The following is a 19,419-nucleotide window of genomic DNA, read 5'->3' on the forward strand; positions in this document are numbered from 1 at the left end:
CGTACATGTACCGGTATTCATGGGGGAATTGAGCATGCGTGTACCGGTACACAGTGAGCATGGACCATGTACATGTATACGCACAATAATGAACCATTAATTTTGAATGGTACGGGTTTAGAAATACCAAATACCAAAAGGTGTGGAAGTTTTGTACCAGTACAATAGGCACCCCAAGTGTGAGGGTCAGTTCATGCAAGATTGAAGGGTACATGTGATTGGATTCGATAATTTCCAAAAAAAAATAGTGAGACTAATTTCACTGTGACATTTAATGTAACGCTGACAAGTTCATTATGTCCATTCTAAAAGTTGCAGGAAATACTGGTTGAGATACAGGTATTTATGAACTGACATCTACAAAAGAAGCAATTCCTGCATTTTATCGTAGTCACATTCGACAGTTCAAGGAAACTGTTTCTTTATCATAATAATCTGGCTTCATGTACATGTACTGTGCACATGTGCATGTATGTTCACATGGATGTTGTGATTGATGGGTTTGGAGCTGTGCATGTGGATTAATTAACAATCAATACATACATGTACATGTACCCACATGTACCGATACATAGGTCGGATGTGGCAAATATTGATTGTGATGAAGTTGTGGTGTGTCACCTGAGATGGAATGGTCAGAGCACCAACCACCGACAAACACACTCACAGATGGCACCACTCGCAGGCAGGCATATCCAAAGTGCGCATGGCAAGCAGCTGTGCCTTAAAGTCCAATGAATGCTCTCTCTGTACAAAGATGAGTCATGACTGCATGCAGGACTGGATGCGCCTTGTTGAAATGTGCAGAAACCAGTATTGAAAGTCGGTGGTCTTCATTGCTGGGTGTAATTACCCTGTTATTTTTCTAAACACTTCAAAGAGTTGCCCTTGATTTTCTTCTATCTCACATGTCATTTTCCATTTCTTGCCCATGTTTTCAGTTTCATTTCCTCCTAAGCCAGTGCTGGGCATTGTACTCAGTACTTGTGTACAAATTCATTTTGAATCTCTTTGGAAATTTTCTTTTGTTGCAGATCTACATGTAATTTCACACACAAATAACTTTAAATGACTTTGCTCTACTGTTAGTCCATCTTTGTGACTCCATTGTAAAAATACAGTACATGTGTACGTAAGTATCTGATTAATTTTGTCTACCTGCTGTCTTCCAGCAGTAATGTAGTTGCTGAGATTTTTGCTGATTTTGATTTTCGTTTTTTTTGGTAAACCATTAGAATTCTTTTTTCTCCCAAACAGGCTTTTCTGCGTTCAAAAGCAGCTGTCACCCAGCCAGACACACTAATTCATTTCTGACAAGGGTGGTCCGTGAAGGACCCTACCATCTCTGACGAACAAGATGGCGCGGGAGAACGGACACTCCAAGACCATCTTGGATGACATGGTGGGGGTGGGAGACTGCGTGCTCCTGGACCCCCTGACGGAGGACGCCTTCGTCGAGAACCTCAAGCTTCGCTTTGATGCCGATGATATATATGTGAGTATTGTTACAAGAGAGGTGTTGCACGTGAATAGTTGTGTGTGCATATTTTGCTGGCTGTATTCATTTTTGTTCATTTTGTTGTTTCACTTCAGTGTGGATACGCTCACACAGCCCCCAGGCATTTCAATAGAGCAGCCTCCAGTGAAACTTCATGGACGTGGCTAATTTTGCCATAAAATGAGATACAAATTCAAATATACTAGAGGCCACATCTTATGATGAGCACTTACCAGTATGTCTGTTTTGTTTGCCATTAGTGCCTGCAGATCTAGGATGGGACTTCCATTTTCTCCATGCCTAAGCTGTTATGGTGAATGGGCTGAAAAGCAGTAAAAAAAACCAATTTATCAACCTTCTTAGATCTTCAGATCCAGCAATTTCATGAAAAAGAAATTTACTTGTAAATACAATATGTATGAAACTGATCATTCCCAAAATGTATGTACGAACCTCTGCACATTCCCACCAGACATGCCTGTACAACACATTGTTGGATGTCAGTCTAGCATACAAGTCTGATTGTGATTGTCAGTGTATAATCAAATTTGCATGAAAGAAATACTGTACATGTAACCCAGCCTGGGGCTTTCAAACCACTCTACATCTTCCTGGAACATGGTGGCACTACATGTACGTACTGTATGTGTGTTGCACTGGTTCTATACATGTAGCTCTCTGATGACTAAGAGTAAACTAACTTGATATCACAATATGATTATGGCTATCTCCCGAGTCCCGGTTTTCCATATATATAACAGCTTTCACATGCGGACAGCTCCATTAAGTTTGACTGCTGGAGATGAAGATCACGCGTCACACACAAACACGCTGAAACTCCAATCAATTAAGGCACTGATTCAATCAATCATTATTTTTTTTATCAAAGTCATCGTGCTTGCTTTGCCATTATGATGCTGTGCAGTGGTGATGATCTTTTCGATTTTACAAAACCTTTTAAAGGCTCCGTTGAGCATGGGAAATGGTGTGATTTTCAGTGAAGTTCTGCACTTGTAATTCCAGCAAATTCTGTTGTGAATGTTTCATGATGTCAGTTTCACTTGGCATGTATCGGTACATGCATTAATGCATGCTGAACCCATCTTACATGTATACATCTCCTTTATGGGGGGAGAGGGGAGATTGCGGTCAGCACTTTATGCAGTGGCATTATTTATTGTCGCAACATTAGTTACAAGTAATGGCATTTTGAACATCAATTTAAGGTCAATTTACCTTGATTATTTGTCATCTGCAAGCCAATCCATCAAAAGACAGCAGCCCGTGACCCTCGTTTGTTTTGCTGGTCCATTTACAGCGTGAAGCGTGAAGGCTACATTTATCTGTACCACTTATGAGGGAAACTTCCATTTGATGAATTGTAAAAGTGGTTTTTCAAAAGATGGAACAAACAAACAAACAAACAAACAAACTGCGGTATGCAGTTTGTCCCACCTAAACATGTATGAGTACCTGTCAATCATACATGGGCAAGTTCAATCAGTGACAAATAGTCAACCGATGGTCGATTTTGACTGGTAACCGATGCATTAAATGTGTATCGGGCATCATGGAAACTTGACCAGTGGTTAAGAAACTGCTGCTGATCAGACTTGCTCCATGTACACTGTAGTTCTTTTTTTTCTCTTAAAAACATTTCAAACAGTTTGTGACCACTTTACAAATTAAGAAAATGGTTTGAAGTGTACAGTGTGCCCTGGGGAAATTTATTAAGCAAGTGAAACCAGCAGGACTCAGCTTACATTTCAACCCATCAGCAACCGCCCCATTTTTCAAAAGGTTCCATCATAACAACCAGATGTTGGGTCTGGGATGAGATTACACTTACACTGTATGGTGGGTAGTTTTTAACAATCTCAGTGATGAAGCTGGTGCCACTGATGCACATGGGCTATACATGTTAGAAATCAATAGTGCAGTGGATTCATGATCAATGGACATCTGTCTGGCTATGTTGAACTTTACTCCCACACGCCCTTGTGAATTTGTTAATGAGCATAAGAATGCATTTATTATATATTTTTCGATGTGACATACTGCAAGAAACAAGCTTTTGAGTTCTCTTTTTTTAATCTGAGAATTTCTTGATCGATAGGAAAGGATGTGAATGGTGTAATGTCTCATCATGTGGTTGCTGCAGTCTGTGTGAAAATAATTCATTCTCTCCGGACATTTTATCAGGAAATTTTTCTCCACAGGTTGGCTTGCTCGACCTCATGCACATAAGTGTTGTTTGCCTGTTGTATTGACATTAGTTTTACAGCAGCATGACCACACACTGCTTCCCCGATTATTTTTTTCCTGGGGTATCTACTGTACGTACACATGAACCGTACGGCTGTACATACATGTAGTATTGATAACAAATATCAAGTTGCATGAAGCATTCCATATTCATGTAATTGCTGATGTCAACAGTAATGATATAATTCCATATTTTCATCCCAACAATGAAAAAAGTTTTTACAAGAAAGAGACTGCAAAAGATAGTTGAAGGTTACTGTATTGATCCTACAAGTACAAGAGAATTGTTCAATTGTTCATTTTTTTTTTCTCTTTTTAAAAAAATCTCCTGGGCAGACATACATCGGGAGTGTGGTGGTTTCCGTCAACCCTTACAAGAAGCTGCCACTGTACACGCTGGACAAGATCCAAGAATACAGGGGCATGAACCTGTATGAGCTGCCGCCGCACATGTGAGTGATACTCCAGAGAGTAATGTGGAATCTGACACAGACTGGTACACAGGGTGTATCAATTCAACAGGGCCCATTCGGCCAAATTCCTTCCCAGGTTTTCTTGTCTGTTCCTCTGTCCCCGTGCATCCCTTTTTGTACTTGCAACTTTCCATGCCAACATACGTGCAGCTTTTTCTTTATGTCAGCATACTGTGCAGTGTATTGAGCTTTTCTTTTTTAAAAACTTAACAAACCATTAATTGGAATGGTACTTGACTCAACTTGAGACTGGAGGACTTGCATTTGAATTGTGATGGATGCGTCACATTAAACACTGGAATTTTCTCCAATTTTTCTTTTGACTGCCCAGGTGCATGTCTGTATGTTGTTCCCCTGCCCTCCTCTGCCCCTTTAATCTTGTCTTGGCGCCTTCCTTTTCTTTCTTTTATCATGTCTTTCCCCTCCCCTTTTTTAATCCTCCCCCCAGCCTACCCTCCATCCTCACCCTACCATCACCCTACCCCCTCTGCAGCTTGTCTACCCTTCCTACGCATCATGTGCCTTAGTCTCCTTTCTCCTCATGTCCCTTTTCCCACCAATTGAATGAAAGCTACTTGGTAATATATGACAAGAATTCAGGAGTTAAATTTTGGACTTGTGTAGTCTGCTGAAATTAACGAGGACCAACCAGCCAAACATGTGAATGATCCCTGACCCTGTATGTGCAGTGTAAATTAGACTCTTGTCTGATTTTTTGTGGTAAATGCTATTAAATAAGTACATTTTAATACACCTGTGCATTAAACGCACATGTAGTTGAAATTTTACCCTTTATTTACTTACACATAAATGTTTATCTCTCACAAGCAGTTTTATTAAGAGATGACTATCAGTCTTCTTTTCTAGGGAGTTTAGGTTAAGGCCACTTCTGTCTGGTATTCTGTCCCTTTGTATCTGAAGGCACTTTTTTCAAGATGTTTTTTTTTGCGTTGGGGAGATATTAATTTATATAACAGGTTTCGCCCTTACCCAACGGATATTGATAAACACTGTATGCTCAGTGCTTGTCCGAGAGCTTGCGAAAAAATTCACAAGCTTACTCGGGTAGGACTCGAACCCACAGGAGGTAGTGGGTTCAAGTCCCACCCGAGTAAGCTTGTGAATTTTTGCGCAAGCTCTCGGACAAGCACTGAGCATACAGTGTTTATCAATATATACGTTGGGTAAGGGCAAAACCTGTCATATAAATCTGAAGGTATTGTGATAACTTTTTGCAATTTCGATTATTTACTTGTATATTGGTGAATTGTTGTGGGAGCTTGAAATGTTGTTTATGAATGGAAATGAAATGCTTCGTTCTTTGACATGAAACAATTGCTTTAGATCCATGTAGGCTTCTGCAACCACAGTTCAGGGTTATCAACGCACACTGAGACTCAGTGGGTAAACTGGCTACTCGTTTGTTTAAAGTGGGTTTCCTGTTTGTTCTTTTGCTTGTCCCAACAGATATGCCATCGCCGACGATGCCTATCGGGACATGCGGGACAAGAACAGGGACCAGTGCGTGATCATATCGGGCGAAAGTGGTGCAGGAAAGACTGGTGAGTGGGCACGCTTCCTGTTGGAAGAGGTCTGCGGACATGAACATGTTTGGCAGAGAGGTTTCAAGGGTGTTGGGTTGGAGACTTGATATGTGTGTGGCACATGTAGCAAGGTCAGATAAGCGAATTACAGTGTCATGTTATATTTGCAGCATGTGCATTTCAAGTTTTCATTCACAAACTTTGGTTTGTTTGGAAAACTTTTTAAAAAATCATGCGGTAGAAGTGAAACAAAGAGAAACACTGGTAAGATAAACGGATATGGAAGTTAGCTTGAAAAATTGAAAGAATTCAAGGTATGCTTTTAGTTGTACATGAAGGGAGTTAGGTATTTCCTTTCGATATTTGCTTGTTCACAGAGGCCAGCAAAGTGGTCATGCAGTATGTAGCTGCCGTGTGTGGCAAAGGCAAAGATGTGGATTTAGTCAAGGAACAATTGCTGCAGAGCAACCCAGTGCTTGAAGGTAATAACAAGACAATGTTGATAACTTAGTGAACAGCACAGTGCTTTACATCTTCTCTTCCTTTTGTAAGGACTTCTGTGATTGGTTGACTGTTCCCAACACATTATTGGTTGGTCAGAGAATGACCAATCACAGTACACCTTTTAATGTCCATACCTGATAATAGTCTTTAGAAGGACTTCCAAGATTAGATTGCACCTGTCATTTCAATACCCAATCCATTTGCATGTGTCTACATGTAAGTTTATCAAATTGGTGTTATACAAATGTGTCCCTGTACAGTTTCCAAAATAATAATTCAGCCTCAAAGTGATGTTTGTTCAGTTCTGCACGTCCATATTTGTCAAAATCGAACAGATCTAGCTGTAAGATTTTAGCAGATCTTTTTGGGAGGGGGGCTTTTGTTTAAGTAAATGAGTGTTTGCATAAACTTCATTAGAAACGAAGTAGAAAAATAAAAATGTCTTGGAAATTCTCTGCATTAAGTAGATACATAAAATAAACCTCTGTGTTATTCAATGGCATGAGGCGTAATATGTTTATTTGGCAGAAACTAAATTCAGCCATTAACTTATTTCTTATGTTGACTGTTTGCAGCATTTGGCAATGCAAAGACAAACAGGAACGATAACTCCTCGAGATTCGTAAGTATCAGTGATCACTAAATGGAGAATGTAATTGTTTATTTTTATGTGGTCTTTTCTCATTGTGTTTGCAAATGATGTGTAAGGATGTGGTTATAAACCCTGCATAGCACGGCATATCTAAAATATCGCTGGCCACAAATTAGGAGAGGATAAATACCTTGTTGCCGACGACGCATGATGTTGGGAAGGAAATGCACACCATTTAGCGTGCCGACAAGGACCGTGTCTTGTCCGTCCCTCAACACGTCCACTTCATTAGTGAGGCCCGTTCCGGATTAACCCATAGGTCAACTATTCTTACTGAGTGCACACACACAGAGAAAAGAGAAAGCCAGTCATAGACCAGAAATGTACTGCCATGTTTGATTCTGTCTTTTTGAAGCTTTGGGAGTGTACAAATATAGCTCTGACTTTTTCGGGGATCATTTTTATTTGATGGCATGCGTACAGTGTTATTCCCAGCTGAGGAATGTTTTTCCCTCCTGAATGAACATTCTTGAGGATTGGACACCAATGAAAAAAACCTGAGCAGGCTCAGTCCAAAAATGGGCTTGATTTTTTGTGCTTTTTTTGTCTGCATGGGTCTTGATGAGATGTCCATGTGCGTACATGTGCGTGATCATCTCAAGACCTACCTACACATTTCTGTGCGCACATCTGGTTTCTGTATAATTGGAGAGAAAGTTATTTGAAAAACATTCTGAATAAACTGGGTCCTTTCTTTAAAAAATTACTTCCCTAATGACACCTTTTCATTGAGAAACGTTGCCCTGAAGTCCTAATTACCATCTAACAGACCCTGGTATAATGTTTATGAGTGTTGGCTTTACTGCTAATTGAAAAGAACTGAGGAGCGGCCAGTCAATGCAGCAAATGCACCTGTATGGTGTTTGACATGAACACATCTTTTTTTGTTTAGTCGAGAAGTTGCCTTTTACTTTGCCCAGAGCAGCTTTTTGTACTTGTCAAGTAGTCCGACCAGCTCAGTGAGCAAAACCCCAAATCTTTCTCAGTGTAAGTTTGGTTTACATGTTTCTGTTGCGTAGGGTAAATACATGGATATAGAGTTCGACTACAAAGGTGACCCGATTGGAGGAGTGATCACAAATTGTAAGTTGTTCAGTTGTAGAATAAAAGGACTGCTGTAATTTATACTAATGAGGATATAGTTTCCTCTAACATGTCGAAAAGGTTGAAGTGAAACATGGCCGAACTGTATTTACACATACATGTACATTGGCCCCATCTTAACTGTTCAAATGTGATACTTTCCAAAGCCTCCTATATGCAGACCTGTGGCACTGTCTTGTATCGACCTTTCAAGGAGCATTAAAGCTCCGTGTAAAATAAGAGGCAGAGCTCTACCTTCCTCAATCCTTCAGAATCCTCCTTAACTTGGTAGAATTTGTAGGAACTAGGAGGGTTAGAGTAAGATGTTTCATTTATTTTGCGATTATCATAATGTCAAATGTGCAAGAGTATTTATTCTGTTGTCTCTGTTGAAACCAATTTCCTTGTTTGCATTATTTTCGCAGATCTGCTGGAGAAGTCTCGTGTAGTCATTCAGTGCAAAGGAGAGAGAAACTTCCACATATTCTACCAGTTGCTTTCAGGAGGACCCCAACTTTTGCTTGGTAAAGAAAGACATCTGATAATCGCTCAAATGTTCTTTTCAGTGCTGACAAATTGTTCATAAGTCTTCAAAAGCCTCAAATGTTGTTTGTAGATGGTTTTCATCAGTTGTTTACAATAAACTGCACTTCTGTGTAATTTTATTTATTTTGTTCTGTGAAATCAGTACGGAATCATACCTGAAGTTAAGAAAAAACAGCAACACATTGATGTATTGTCAGCAATTTGTGACCAGTAGTTAAGTCACAGCTTGTTGTATGTAAAGAGAGACTGAATGTCAGGTTTCCCTCACAAGCTGTTCTCTTTTTCCTGTAGTCAAGTTCCCAACATATCCTTGGTTATTTGAAGAGATGCTAGGTTTCCTTGTTTGTTCAGATTTGGCTGCATTACAGCAAGGCTTGGCCAAAATGATTGTTTACATTAGTTTACTTCTTCGTTGGAAACAGATTATTACTTGGACAACCATTTTCCCGATTCCGTTATTGCTTGTTGAAATCCATTAGTTCGTTTGTTTTGTGACTGGCAGAGGAACTTGGGTTGGAGCGGGATCCCAAATGCCATCATTTCCTGAGCCAGAGTGGCCCGCAGATGGCAAGCAACATCAATGACAAGGAAAACTTTTCCATCACACAGGTAAACAGATGTTTTGTGTTGCATCACCTGTCTGTGGGTGGCTACTGATGACCCGACTTTCAGCTCTTGATGGCCGGCATCCGTGATGTGGAAAATTTGCTGTCAGTTGTGCCATTTGTGTTCCATTGTGGCAAGAGCAGTGAACACAGATGGCTGTTGACAGCCTGTTTTTCAGAGGCAAAATGTATCCGCTTGTAATACGAATCTTTCTGTCACATAGAAATATTCACTTACCACATTGGTAACAGCGGCCAGTTTACAGTAGTCAGTAGGTGACTTTTGACTGCCTCATTGTTGGTCAGCAATGACCTACTCACACACCACTTGGGCAACTGTTGTCAGTAGATTATTGTCTGCTGTGCAAACACTGCCAGGCTTGGATTTTAGTTGGCTGGTACTGATAATGAAGTTGTTTCTTTTTTGGGGGGGGGATCATCCAGAAAGCCATGCAGATCATCGGCTTCAGTGATGAGGAGATTCTAGCCATTTACCAGCTGTTAGCTAGCATCCTGAAGCTGGGCAATATGGAATTTGAAGCCTATGTGACCATGAATGGTACAGAGGGAGTCAAGATCACCAACCAAGATGGTAAGATTCCTAGAGGATCTGTTTATTGATATATCAATGGAATTTGCCAAATCTTGCCTCCTTGTTCCAGCCACAGCGCCAAGTTCCAGTTTCCTTTGTTTAATCTTCTGCTCCACTTTCTGCTACAGAGAAGTTGACCTGTTCCCTTTGAGGCCAAAGTGTGGAGTATTTCAAGTTTTTTCAACTGTAAACATTTTTTAAAATGATTTTGAAGCTATACTGCCGGCAAAGCTGAGATTTTATAAGCAGTCATAGACATATTTATGTTTTGCTCTGTACTGCTTGAGAAACGTGAAATCAAAGACTTCACAAATCCTCCCAACTTAGCATTTGTCCGACCTGTTTTCAAATTATTTGACAGAAAGTTTGTTCATCTTTTCAAAGGTATCGTCCTTGATATGAAACTCGTATCGAAATGGAAAGCTTTTTTTAGGTAGTCCATGCAATTTAAATAGAAAATAAGGGAAGTGGCAGATGCAGAAATAACATCGCTGAATCGGTAATTACGACATGTAGCTCAGGAATTTGACTACTGAATGATGAACTAACAAAGCCTTTGTCTCTCTAACAAATTCTTCCAGAATTAGATGATGTATGTGACATGCTACAGTGTGAACGGCACGATGTGATGCATGCCTTGACCAAGCGGACAGTCCGTGGCGGCAAGGGGGACAAAGTCGTTACCACGCTGAGTGCCTCCCAGGCGTTCTATGCCAGGGATGCCCTGTGCAAGGCCATCTACGACAGACTGTTCACCTGGATTGTCAAGACCATAAACGAGAGCATCAGGGTAGGTCGACAAACCAAGTCAAGATTTGAAGAAAGTTTAGGTACCCTTGACTGTCAGTTCCCTTGTTTGTAGCTTAATCACTGCTACCAGGCATGATCCCTGTTGACATGGCACGTTTGCCTTGAGTAGAACCAGGCTAGTGCTCTCAATTGACAGACTGGGAGGTTACCAAATGAGTGGCTGGACAGGTTAGTCAGTAGAACCACTGCAGTGGTTCTCAAAGGTGGCAGTTTCAAATCTTGCTTCATGTTTGATTACAAGATTTTTACCAGAGGCATATGTACTACCATTTCATTGGTGTTCCCATTGAGCCGTCCTGCCCCTGTGGTTGTGTCTTCATTTGTTTGCATTGGCAGGCCTCAAGTAGGACTGTCTGACTTTGTGCAGATAAGTTTTCCTAAGTCTTGTATTTATATGTTTGTATTGTTAACAGGTCAAGATGGGTGGCAGAAAGAAAGTCATGGGAGTCTTGGACATTTATGGATTTGAGATCTTTGAGGTGAGTACCAGATTTATAGAGCCAGGCTGGGGTAGAAATACCTTATAAACTCCACCCGTTAGGGCAAGGCATGTGTTTCCCATGTTTGAAAGCAATAAGAAAATATTTTTGTTTATGAGAATGTTTCGTGCTGGCATATGGTAAAGACCCTAATTAGTTTCATGGAGTGCAGATTGAAAGCTTTGTCTAAGCTAACTCAACTGCTGAACGGAATTCACCATTGCACTAGTCACCTGCAACCTGCAGTATCACTCAATCTACTTGGCCACAAACCCATTATTATTAAGAGAACATTCTCAGCCTCGGCAGATTTTTAAACTTTTTAGTGTTTGTCAGACCCAGGAAAGTTGGTCCAGTGGCACCTTCTTCTTTTTAAGGTTAATGGCGCAGACAAGCAGTTATTTTGCTGTTCCCATATTGTTCCCAGTGAGCATTCGGCATGATAGCAAGTATTTTTCTCTGTCGATTCCACAGAGGAATGGCTTTGAGCAGTTCATCATCAACTACTGCAACGAGAAGCTGCAGCAGATCTTCATTGAGCTGACGCTGCAGCAGGAACAGGAGGAATACATTGTGGAGGGCATCGAGTGGACGCACATTGACTTCTTCAACAACATCCCCATCTGTGAACTGATAGACAAGGTATGAGGAATCTCGGCTCTCTCCAATCAAAAACTCCCGTCTCCAGCCATCAGTTGTTTGCTGGTCTGTTGAAACGACCTGAGCTTTGGGCAAAATGTGCTATGGCCATAATAGATTGACTTTACCAGTTGCGATGAGTTTGGACCTACATGTATGAGTTATAAAGGAATTGTAATCGACTTGTAAAGCACTATTGAGGTTAGTACGTGACACAGTGTGTGCTTACCCTAGCTCCAAAATGAAGTGTAATTTTTCTTTCTTATAAGTTTTTTGTTTTTGTTCAGTACCAAGAATTAAGTATTTGTACAGCTGAATTTGAATGTGTTGAGTTAATTATTCAACTCGATTTGAATATGTTGAAAAGACTTGAACAACTGTTATTGTGGTCCTGAGAACAATTTAATTACCTTACTAGCCAGCAAGGCATATGATTCTGTGTGTCATTCTAGGATTATTCTACATGTGCCAATTTTCCCATTTTTACAGGAGTCAATAATGTATGTTTGTTTTGGCCAGTAACCAAAACTCAGTAAAATTAAGTGTAACCAACCTGTATAAACTATTATACCTGTGGAAAATATACCTGTAGAAAATAAGCTGCAATATCTATGCCGAGTTGTCTACTCTCAAACATGAGCGAACATCATTAGATTACTATCTGCAAGATTGGTCTGGAGTCTTGAACGGTCAATGCCCTCTTCACTCCGTCATTCTCTCCCTTTCTTGAAACCTTCAATCTCCTGCCATCCTTTCAGAACAAAGCAGGCATTCTGGCCATGCTGGATGATGAGTGCCTGCGACCGGGCGATGTCAGCGACGACACCTTCCTGAACCGACTCAACGCGTCCCAGTACATCATTGGCCACAAGCACTACGAGAGCCGGGCCAAGCTGAAATCAGACAAGACCATCAACCACTCCAGCTTCAGATTACAGCACTATGCCGGAGAGGTAAAGTTACTGGGTCTTGATTATTGTTTCGTGTTGCTAAACCTGGTTATAGCTATTTGAATTCCCCCCCCCCCAAATCAAGACGTCACAGTTGTACCAAATTTTATCTCAGTGACTGTGGCGCTGTGTCTTGGATAGAGTAATTTCATTGGTTTTTGACGGTGATGTGTTTTGTTAATTAAATTGAGTGTGACATGCTTACATTACACAAATACTGCCTTGCATTTCCTTATGTATTCTGATATTTGTTGCTTTACCCTGTGACAAGTTTTTCCACCCCTGTAATCTCATTGGCTCAGGTTTAAGTGCATAGACCACACTTTCACTTGGGACTTGTATTTCAAGGAAAAGTCAGTCATAAACAATGTATAGTTATGCGTAGTTCCCCAATAGGTTTACTTGTACTTCCCCTCTTGTTTCTTCTTGAGGAAGGACTATTTATTTTGCACTTTTCTATCAAGATTGTTTGTAGTGACATCCTCTTGTGGAAATGCATTGAACCATTTTCAGATTAGCCGGGAAGGCTGATGTGTAGAAAGTCCGAGATGACCAGGTTACTGAACTCAACTTTGGATAACAGACTAAAGTAATTCTTTACATCACTCCCATTGTAGTTGAACCCAAGAAGTTCAGTTCATAATGACCAATCCTCAAAAATGCTGTGACTTAAAACTTTTTTATTATTTGCAAAGGTGACCTATGAAGTGGATGGTTTTATTGACAAGAATAATGATCTCCTGTTCCGAGACCTGTCGGAATTGATGTTCAAGTGTGAGCACATGCTACTGCAGGAGATGTTCCCCGAGGGAAACCCACAGTTTGGCTCCAACAAGAGACCCCCTACGACTGGATTCCAGTTCAGGGTGGGTGGAGTGTTTCAAGTGATATAAATGAGCATGTCCAATACTTCAAAAATGTGGTCTTTCGTAAGTTGTGGTTCTTCGTTTCCTTGAAACAAAATGAACTGCAGTTAATCAGCCAAGTGCATTAGGGAGCATTAAGGAGCAAACATTGAACTTATAGGCTTCATAGTGACTCACACATCTGCTTGTTTCTATTAAAAAAGACTTTAGTATGACTGTGATTCCCAAATGTTTCCTGTTTGATTTTCCAAGTACACTTTCTGCTTTCTTCAGCTATCTGTGGCACAACTCATGAAGAATCTCCTGGCCAAGAACCCCAACTACATCAGGTGTATCAAGGTAGGACAGCCCTTCATGCTATTGATGTTAGACAGCTGAAGAGGAGTAAACCGTTGATAGGTCATGAAAAATAAGTGCTACCCTGTAGAGACGTTGGCAAGTATTAGAACATCTGACCAAAGTGCAGAGTTTCTTTGTGTCATGGAGAGCACGCTGAAAAGATCCAAAGAGTGTTTGGTGCTTGGGGTCCTCAGTGTCTTTATGAATGGGCAGCCTGCATCCAAAATGCTGATGCATTGGACACTTTGATTGACTCGCACCTTGTTGCCAGGCTGCAGACTGATTTGGGTGGAATATCAAACCTCCAAGTTGGTTTGCAGGAATTGGGGAGATGCTAAATGTTGCATTGCTGATATTTAGAAAAATGAAAAAAGTGTTCAAATCCCATACTTTATTTCCAAACCCTTATATCGGCTTGATGGACATAGAGTGATGTGGCTTGTTACGATAATTTTTATTTTTCACATTTCAGCCTAATGATTACAAAAAGAGCGACGTGTTTGATGAGAAGCTGGTTAGACATCAAGTCAGATATCTCGGGTAAAAAATTCAAACATCTTCTCCTCTTCCACACTAAATCAAAAGCACTTGCTCATCATGTTTTGCAACCCCCCCCCCTCAAAAAAAAGGGACACCCCCACACAGACTGCACCTTTATTGAATTGGTAGTTTTAATCTTGTTCAGGCAAGGGTGGCTGTTTTGGTCAATGTGAGGTGTAAATAGCCTTGTGCCTTCAGGACAAATGGTTGGTGTAACTCTCACCCACCACCCGCTAAATAAATAAATGTGTCCTCGATTATAACAAATCCCACACTCATTTATCACCAGCAAACCAAAATCAAGCAGCTAATTTATTATCATAAGGTTGTCAGGGGTGTGAGAATTCATTTTTTTAGCTGATTTCATTTTTTTTTTATGTTGACCCTGAATTTCAGCTTTTTTGTGCACCTGGTGTGTACAAAATGTATGGGAAGTGTTTACATTTCAGCTAGTTGCCAGCCGTTTTCAACTTTAAAGGAACCAGGAAATAAAAATATTGTTATAAATTTTACTATAAACCTTTTAAATTGCATCTTTGGGTTTCAATCAACCTTCTTTTAAATTTCTGTTTTGCTATTTTAACCCACATTTTGACATTTTTTGTTTTATGCTAGTGCATATTTGCATATTCATGAGCAGAACTATGATGTCCACCAAGGCACTGAATCTCAGTGTTGCACTGATTTGTGCACAGAAAATTTCTAGATTTTTTTAACCGTTGCTGTAGCAGATTTTATTTTCTTTGGCAACTTATTGCTGTGTAAGTTTATGGCAATATTCCAGCAAAAATCCTTTTTCACAGAAATGTTCCCAGATAGCAAATTTGGGATTCACAATTTGAACATGAAAGCATGCAACCTGAACCATGTCTTCCTGGATTTACATCAAAGCAAAAGCGCCCTCACTTGTCCAGAAATGCTTTGTCAATTTTTAATGATTGAAAAAGTGCACCGTTCAGTTAACATAACTTACAAAATGATGTCAAACAGTCTTCATGCATGGAAGAAGAGTACAGAGATACACAAAAAGTGATTCTAAGAAAAATTCATTTCCTGGTTCCTTTAATTTTGAATGTTCACTGACACCACTGACTACATACTGTGCTGAAGTCCATATGCATTAGTTTAACATCAAGAACACCATTCAAAGCGTTATTTGTCACTTTCAAAAGTGGTGACGAGGAAACAATACAAATGTTGGAGTGGGTTTGTTTTGACGTGACAGCTTAATGGAGAATGTGAGAGTGCGGCGGGCAGGGTACGCCTTCCGGCAGCCATACGAGGCCTTCCTGAAGCGCTACAAGATGCTGTGTCCGTCCACCTGGCCCAACTGGCATAAGCAGCCCCAGGATGGAGTGCGGGAGATCCTGACACACCTCAAGGTCACCAGGGAGGAGTACGCGTTTGGGAGGAGCAAGATCTTCATCCGCAACCCGCGAACAGTAAGCTTGCAGCAGTTTATCCGTTAGGCTAGCTACTGTTGGCAATCAGTAAACATCTGTTCTTTCATTGATCCAGGCTGTCATGGTTTGGATTAAAGGGTCCAGGTAGTGAAATTTTACCAAGATGCTCATTTTGTTCAATTTTATATTCTAATTCAATATGTGAAAACAATTTGACATCCTTTTGATGTTAGGTGTATTTCAAAGTGGTTTTTAAAAAAGTCTGGGACTGAAGTTTGAAAGAATGGCCAAACAATTTATTAAAGGAAACTGTAAAATGAAACAAGAGGTAAACTCTAGGTTCACCTGGAGATTTCCTGAGGTTCAGCACTGTAATGTGTGGGACACCTCAGTGCAGAGAGTTACCCTATTGTTTAATTTGGGACCCTCCATAGCAGCCAGCTGGTGCTCTGTTAAGTCCTCTGGCAATGACACAATCATTGTAGGTTTTGTGTGTGATTGGCCCTTGTGGTTTGACCGAGTCTACAATCTCCCTTTTCAGCTGTTTGACTTGGAGGAGCGACGGCATCGTCGGATGGAGGGCCTCGCCACCCTGCTCCAGAAAATCTACCGTGGCTGGAAGGCCTACTCAAGCTTCCAGCTGATGAGGCAGAGCGCCATCCTCATTGAGACTCGTTTCCGGGGCTACAAGGTAAAGGCCTGCTCCATCCCAAGATCTGTTTTCCCCCATCTTAAAGTATCTCAGACCAATTATTTTTTTGGCTTCATTGTGAAAAGAATGGATTTCGGCAGAGAAGAAGAGGTGGGATTAATTTTTGTTCAGTATTTTGGTAGATGTTGCTTTGTTCAGGCACTGTCATGAACTTCAGACTACCTGCTGGTCATGAGGGGACATGTTTGAACTGTTGTGGCTGAGTTCTAAGTCAGATGCATTTTGTATTTTGCAAACCTTCGGTTCAGTTCATCTTGGAATGCTTGTTTTCGATTTTTTACAACATCTAAGAGAACTAACACAATTAGATGATGGTTGTAGAAGCAAATTATGTATCTGATACCACTCTTAATTTAACACCTGATAATTTTTTAATAAAGAAACTGAATTTGAATTCAATGAGCATGCTAACAAAATAAACTCTGACTTTTTTAACTTAACATATATATGAAACCAGATTTCACTCAAAGCGTGTTAAACGATTGATAAGTTACAGTATTTGCATTTTGCAGAAATTGTTGGAAGGGAGGGATTGGTGTGATTTGTAAGGATTTTCCCAGATGTCAGAATTGTTAGCCCCCTTATTGTAAATGCTTAGAGGTGTAGTCACTCAGGTTTTGCTGTTTCTGTAGCATTTGAAACCCAAAAATCAAGTTCAAGAGTTGCGTAATCATGGCCAGTTTGGGGGGTTTGTTTTGGAATGATGTAGGAGAGAAAGAAATATGTGGAGACTCGTAATGCAGCTATCACCATCGCGTCCTTCTACCGAGGCCACCAGGCCCGCAAGGAGTTCAGGAAAAGACGGTATCAAGCCCAGTGCCTGTGGGCAGCCAACATCGTTCACAAATACTTCCTGGGATGGAAGGTGGGTAGAACTTTCCATGGAAGAGTCTAGTAAGCCTGTCATTGCCAATGGCACTCTTGGTTGACCAGACCTGTACCCCATGCGTGGGCTGTGTATTAAAGCTGGGAAGTTGTAGCCAAAGTCAAATTGTGTTCTTTAGAAAGCACTGGATTCGGCATTGGATTTTGACAAAGCTGTAGGGATCGGTCTTCTGATGACAAACAGAAATGTCAAGTTGATACAACCAGTTGTTGGAGAACCACACAACTCAGAAAAGAGATGAACTTCCACCATGGTATTGCAGAACCTTCCATACTTTATATGGTGTGTTTTTCCAGGATTTATTCAATGAAGTTCCTATCTAACAATCGTCTTTTCTTTTTCAATCCAGACCAAACACCAGAAATAAGCAAAACCCATCTTAAAGCATTGTATTATTGTATGAATGTTGACAAGCTAAAAAAAAACCACTTTCAGCTTCAGTTGTTTGAAGCCATGTTCAAATCAGAGTGTCACTTGAATATCTCTTTGGTAATTTTTCTTTGGTAGAGAGTTACCCCTATTACTTTGCAAGTGATAATTCACTTGAATTATTGGGGCTGTTTTTCCTTTTTATTATCTCAGGTTCGAAAGGAACACAGGAAACGCTTTAGGTCCAATGCTGCCCCCAAGATTGTAGCCTTCCTGCAAAGATGCAATGTAAGTTGTAAACCCTCTATTCAAATCAGTGGAGTTTGTTGTGGTTATGGTATTACTGACATTCCCAAGTGATCTGAGGCAGTCATGCTGGACCAAACCTCACACGATACTTTCGACCATTGAAGGGGGTCGCTGAGGATGTCCTGTGACATCGTTTTGGCTGATAGACCTAATTTGAATTTGGACTGAAAATCCAATGTTTTACTATCGTTTCAGGGCTTGTTTGTTTTTCTCATGGATCTGAAGTGTGATCAGCAGATCGGCCTAATTGGTGGACCGAACTGGTGTTTGGAACACATATTGAGATATATGAAACAAAGAGGCCCTCATTTACCAGTTTGCTTCCTTCATTTGGTTTTGTTACAGCACACACGCTATCTCCGGCGTTTGCAGCAGCACTTACCCACCATGTCCCCTCTAGACTACTCCTGGCCTCCTTGCTCCGTCCTACACACCAAGGCCCACAAGCAACTCAAGGACATCTTCGTCAGGTGGAGGGTGAGTCCTCAGAATCTGTTCACTCCTTTCACTGAGAGAAAGAATAATAAGCTTTGGGACATGAAGACATCAGCTTTATTACAGAGGAGATAGAGTCGTTGTTTCTGTCGCTGTGACCACAGTATCCCAACTTGTGCCTAAACTTTCTTTGAGAATATTGCCCATTTGGCTTAAAAACACAACGCTGTTTGAATCAAACGCATCACAAAATTACAAGGTTTTCTCAGTCTATTTCTTATCTGAAATTAGTTTTGGTTTTTTAAACTGTATGACAAATGAATGGGATTACTGTATCGCAGCCTGTCATATTTTGTAATAGTTATTCAAGCAGTAGGAAAGAGCAACAAACTCTTTGCTTTTACCTATAAACACAGACATTGATGTGGGTGAAAACTGTTGAAGAGTCCCGTTGACTTGCATCAAATAAGATTCCTTTAATTTAAAGGCCTTAAACTCATAAGTTGCTCAAGCCACTTATGACTCATTTTGTTAGGTTGGATTGCAAATGGTCGGCATTCGCTGAAAATCTTTACAAGTATCAACCCCAAAAAATTAATGATTAATGTACATGTATGTGTCACATGTGGTATTAAGGTTGGTCCGTGAGGTCAAGCTCAGAAAGGACATGATTGTTTATGACAGAGATTGGATTTCAGATAAACAAATTGATTGTTCTGTTTTCCTTTTGATTCTGCCGTCCCTAGGCTAAGCAGTATCGGAAAAGATTTGACGAGCCCACCAGGATGCGACTTGGAGAGAAAGTAACAGCTAGCATCCTCTTCAAGGACAAGAAGACCCTGTACTCCAAGAGGTACTGCCAACAATTTGCTTCAAGCTGGCTACAGCCTTACCTAATTGTAAAAGTTTATTTTCTTAGG

The 19,419-nt window shown here is 40.6% G+C and overlaps 1 protein-coding gene across 2 annotated transcripts in view; it reads left to right on the forward strand.

Moving 5' to 3' along the window:
• Positions 1-19,419, forward strand: part of myo1b (myosin IB) — a 40,638-nt gene that overhangs the window by 12,934 nt on the left and 8,285 nt on the right. Inside the window, exons 1-23 of one of the 2 annotated variants that reach the window (XM_022231345.2) lie at positions 635-845; positions 1,258-1,495; positions 4,100-4,215; positions 5,704-5,798; positions 6,158-6,262; positions 6,860-6,906; positions 7,956-8,019; positions 8,445-8,543; positions 9,068-9,174; positions 9,615-9,762; positions 10,344-10,552; positions 10,986-11,051; positions 11,526-11,693; positions 12,449-12,643; positions 13,336-13,506; positions 13,780-13,845; positions 14,318-14,385; positions 15,611-15,827; positions 16,330-16,479; positions 17,210-17,365; positions 17,969-18,043; positions 18,410-18,541; positions 19,246-19,352. In XM_022231345.2, the coding sequence (XP_022087037.2) occupies positions 1,358-1,495; positions 4,100-4,215; positions 5,704-5,798; positions 6,158-6,262; positions 6,860-6,906; positions 7,956-8,019; positions 8,445-8,543; positions 9,068-9,174; positions 9,615-9,762; positions 10,344-10,552; positions 10,986-11,051; positions 11,526-11,693; positions 12,449-12,643; positions 13,336-13,506; positions 13,780-13,845; positions 14,318-14,385; positions 15,611-15,827; positions 16,330-16,479; positions 17,210-17,365; positions 17,969-18,043; positions 18,410-18,541; positions 19,246-19,352 (2,699 nt within the window). In that variant the 5' untranslated portion in view covers positions 635-845; positions 1,258-1,357. Of the gene's footprint in view, positions 1-634; positions 846-1,257; positions 1,496-4,099; positions 4,216-5,703; positions 5,799-6,157; positions 6,263-6,859; positions 6,907-7,955; positions 8,020-8,444; positions 8,544-9,067; positions 9,175-9,614; positions 9,763-10,343; positions 10,553-10,985; positions 11,052-11,525; positions 11,694-12,448; positions 12,644-13,335; positions 13,507-13,779; positions 13,846-14,317; positions 14,386-15,610; positions 15,828-16,329; positions 16,480-17,209; positions 17,366-17,968; positions 18,044-18,409; positions 18,542-19,245; positions 19,353-19,419 lie in introns of those variants that run through there. The other variant, XM_022231344.2, reaches the window with a different exon arrangement.

The sequence above is a fragment of the Acanthaster planci genome, linkage group LG08 (genome assembly GCF_054643075.1).
Source record: "Acanthaster planci isolate LZ-2023a linkage group LG08, COTS_SCS, whole genome shotgun sequence".
Classification (NCBI taxonomy): Eukaryota; Metazoa; Echinodermata; class Asteroidea; order Valvatida; family Acanthasteridae; genus Acanthaster; species Acanthaster planci.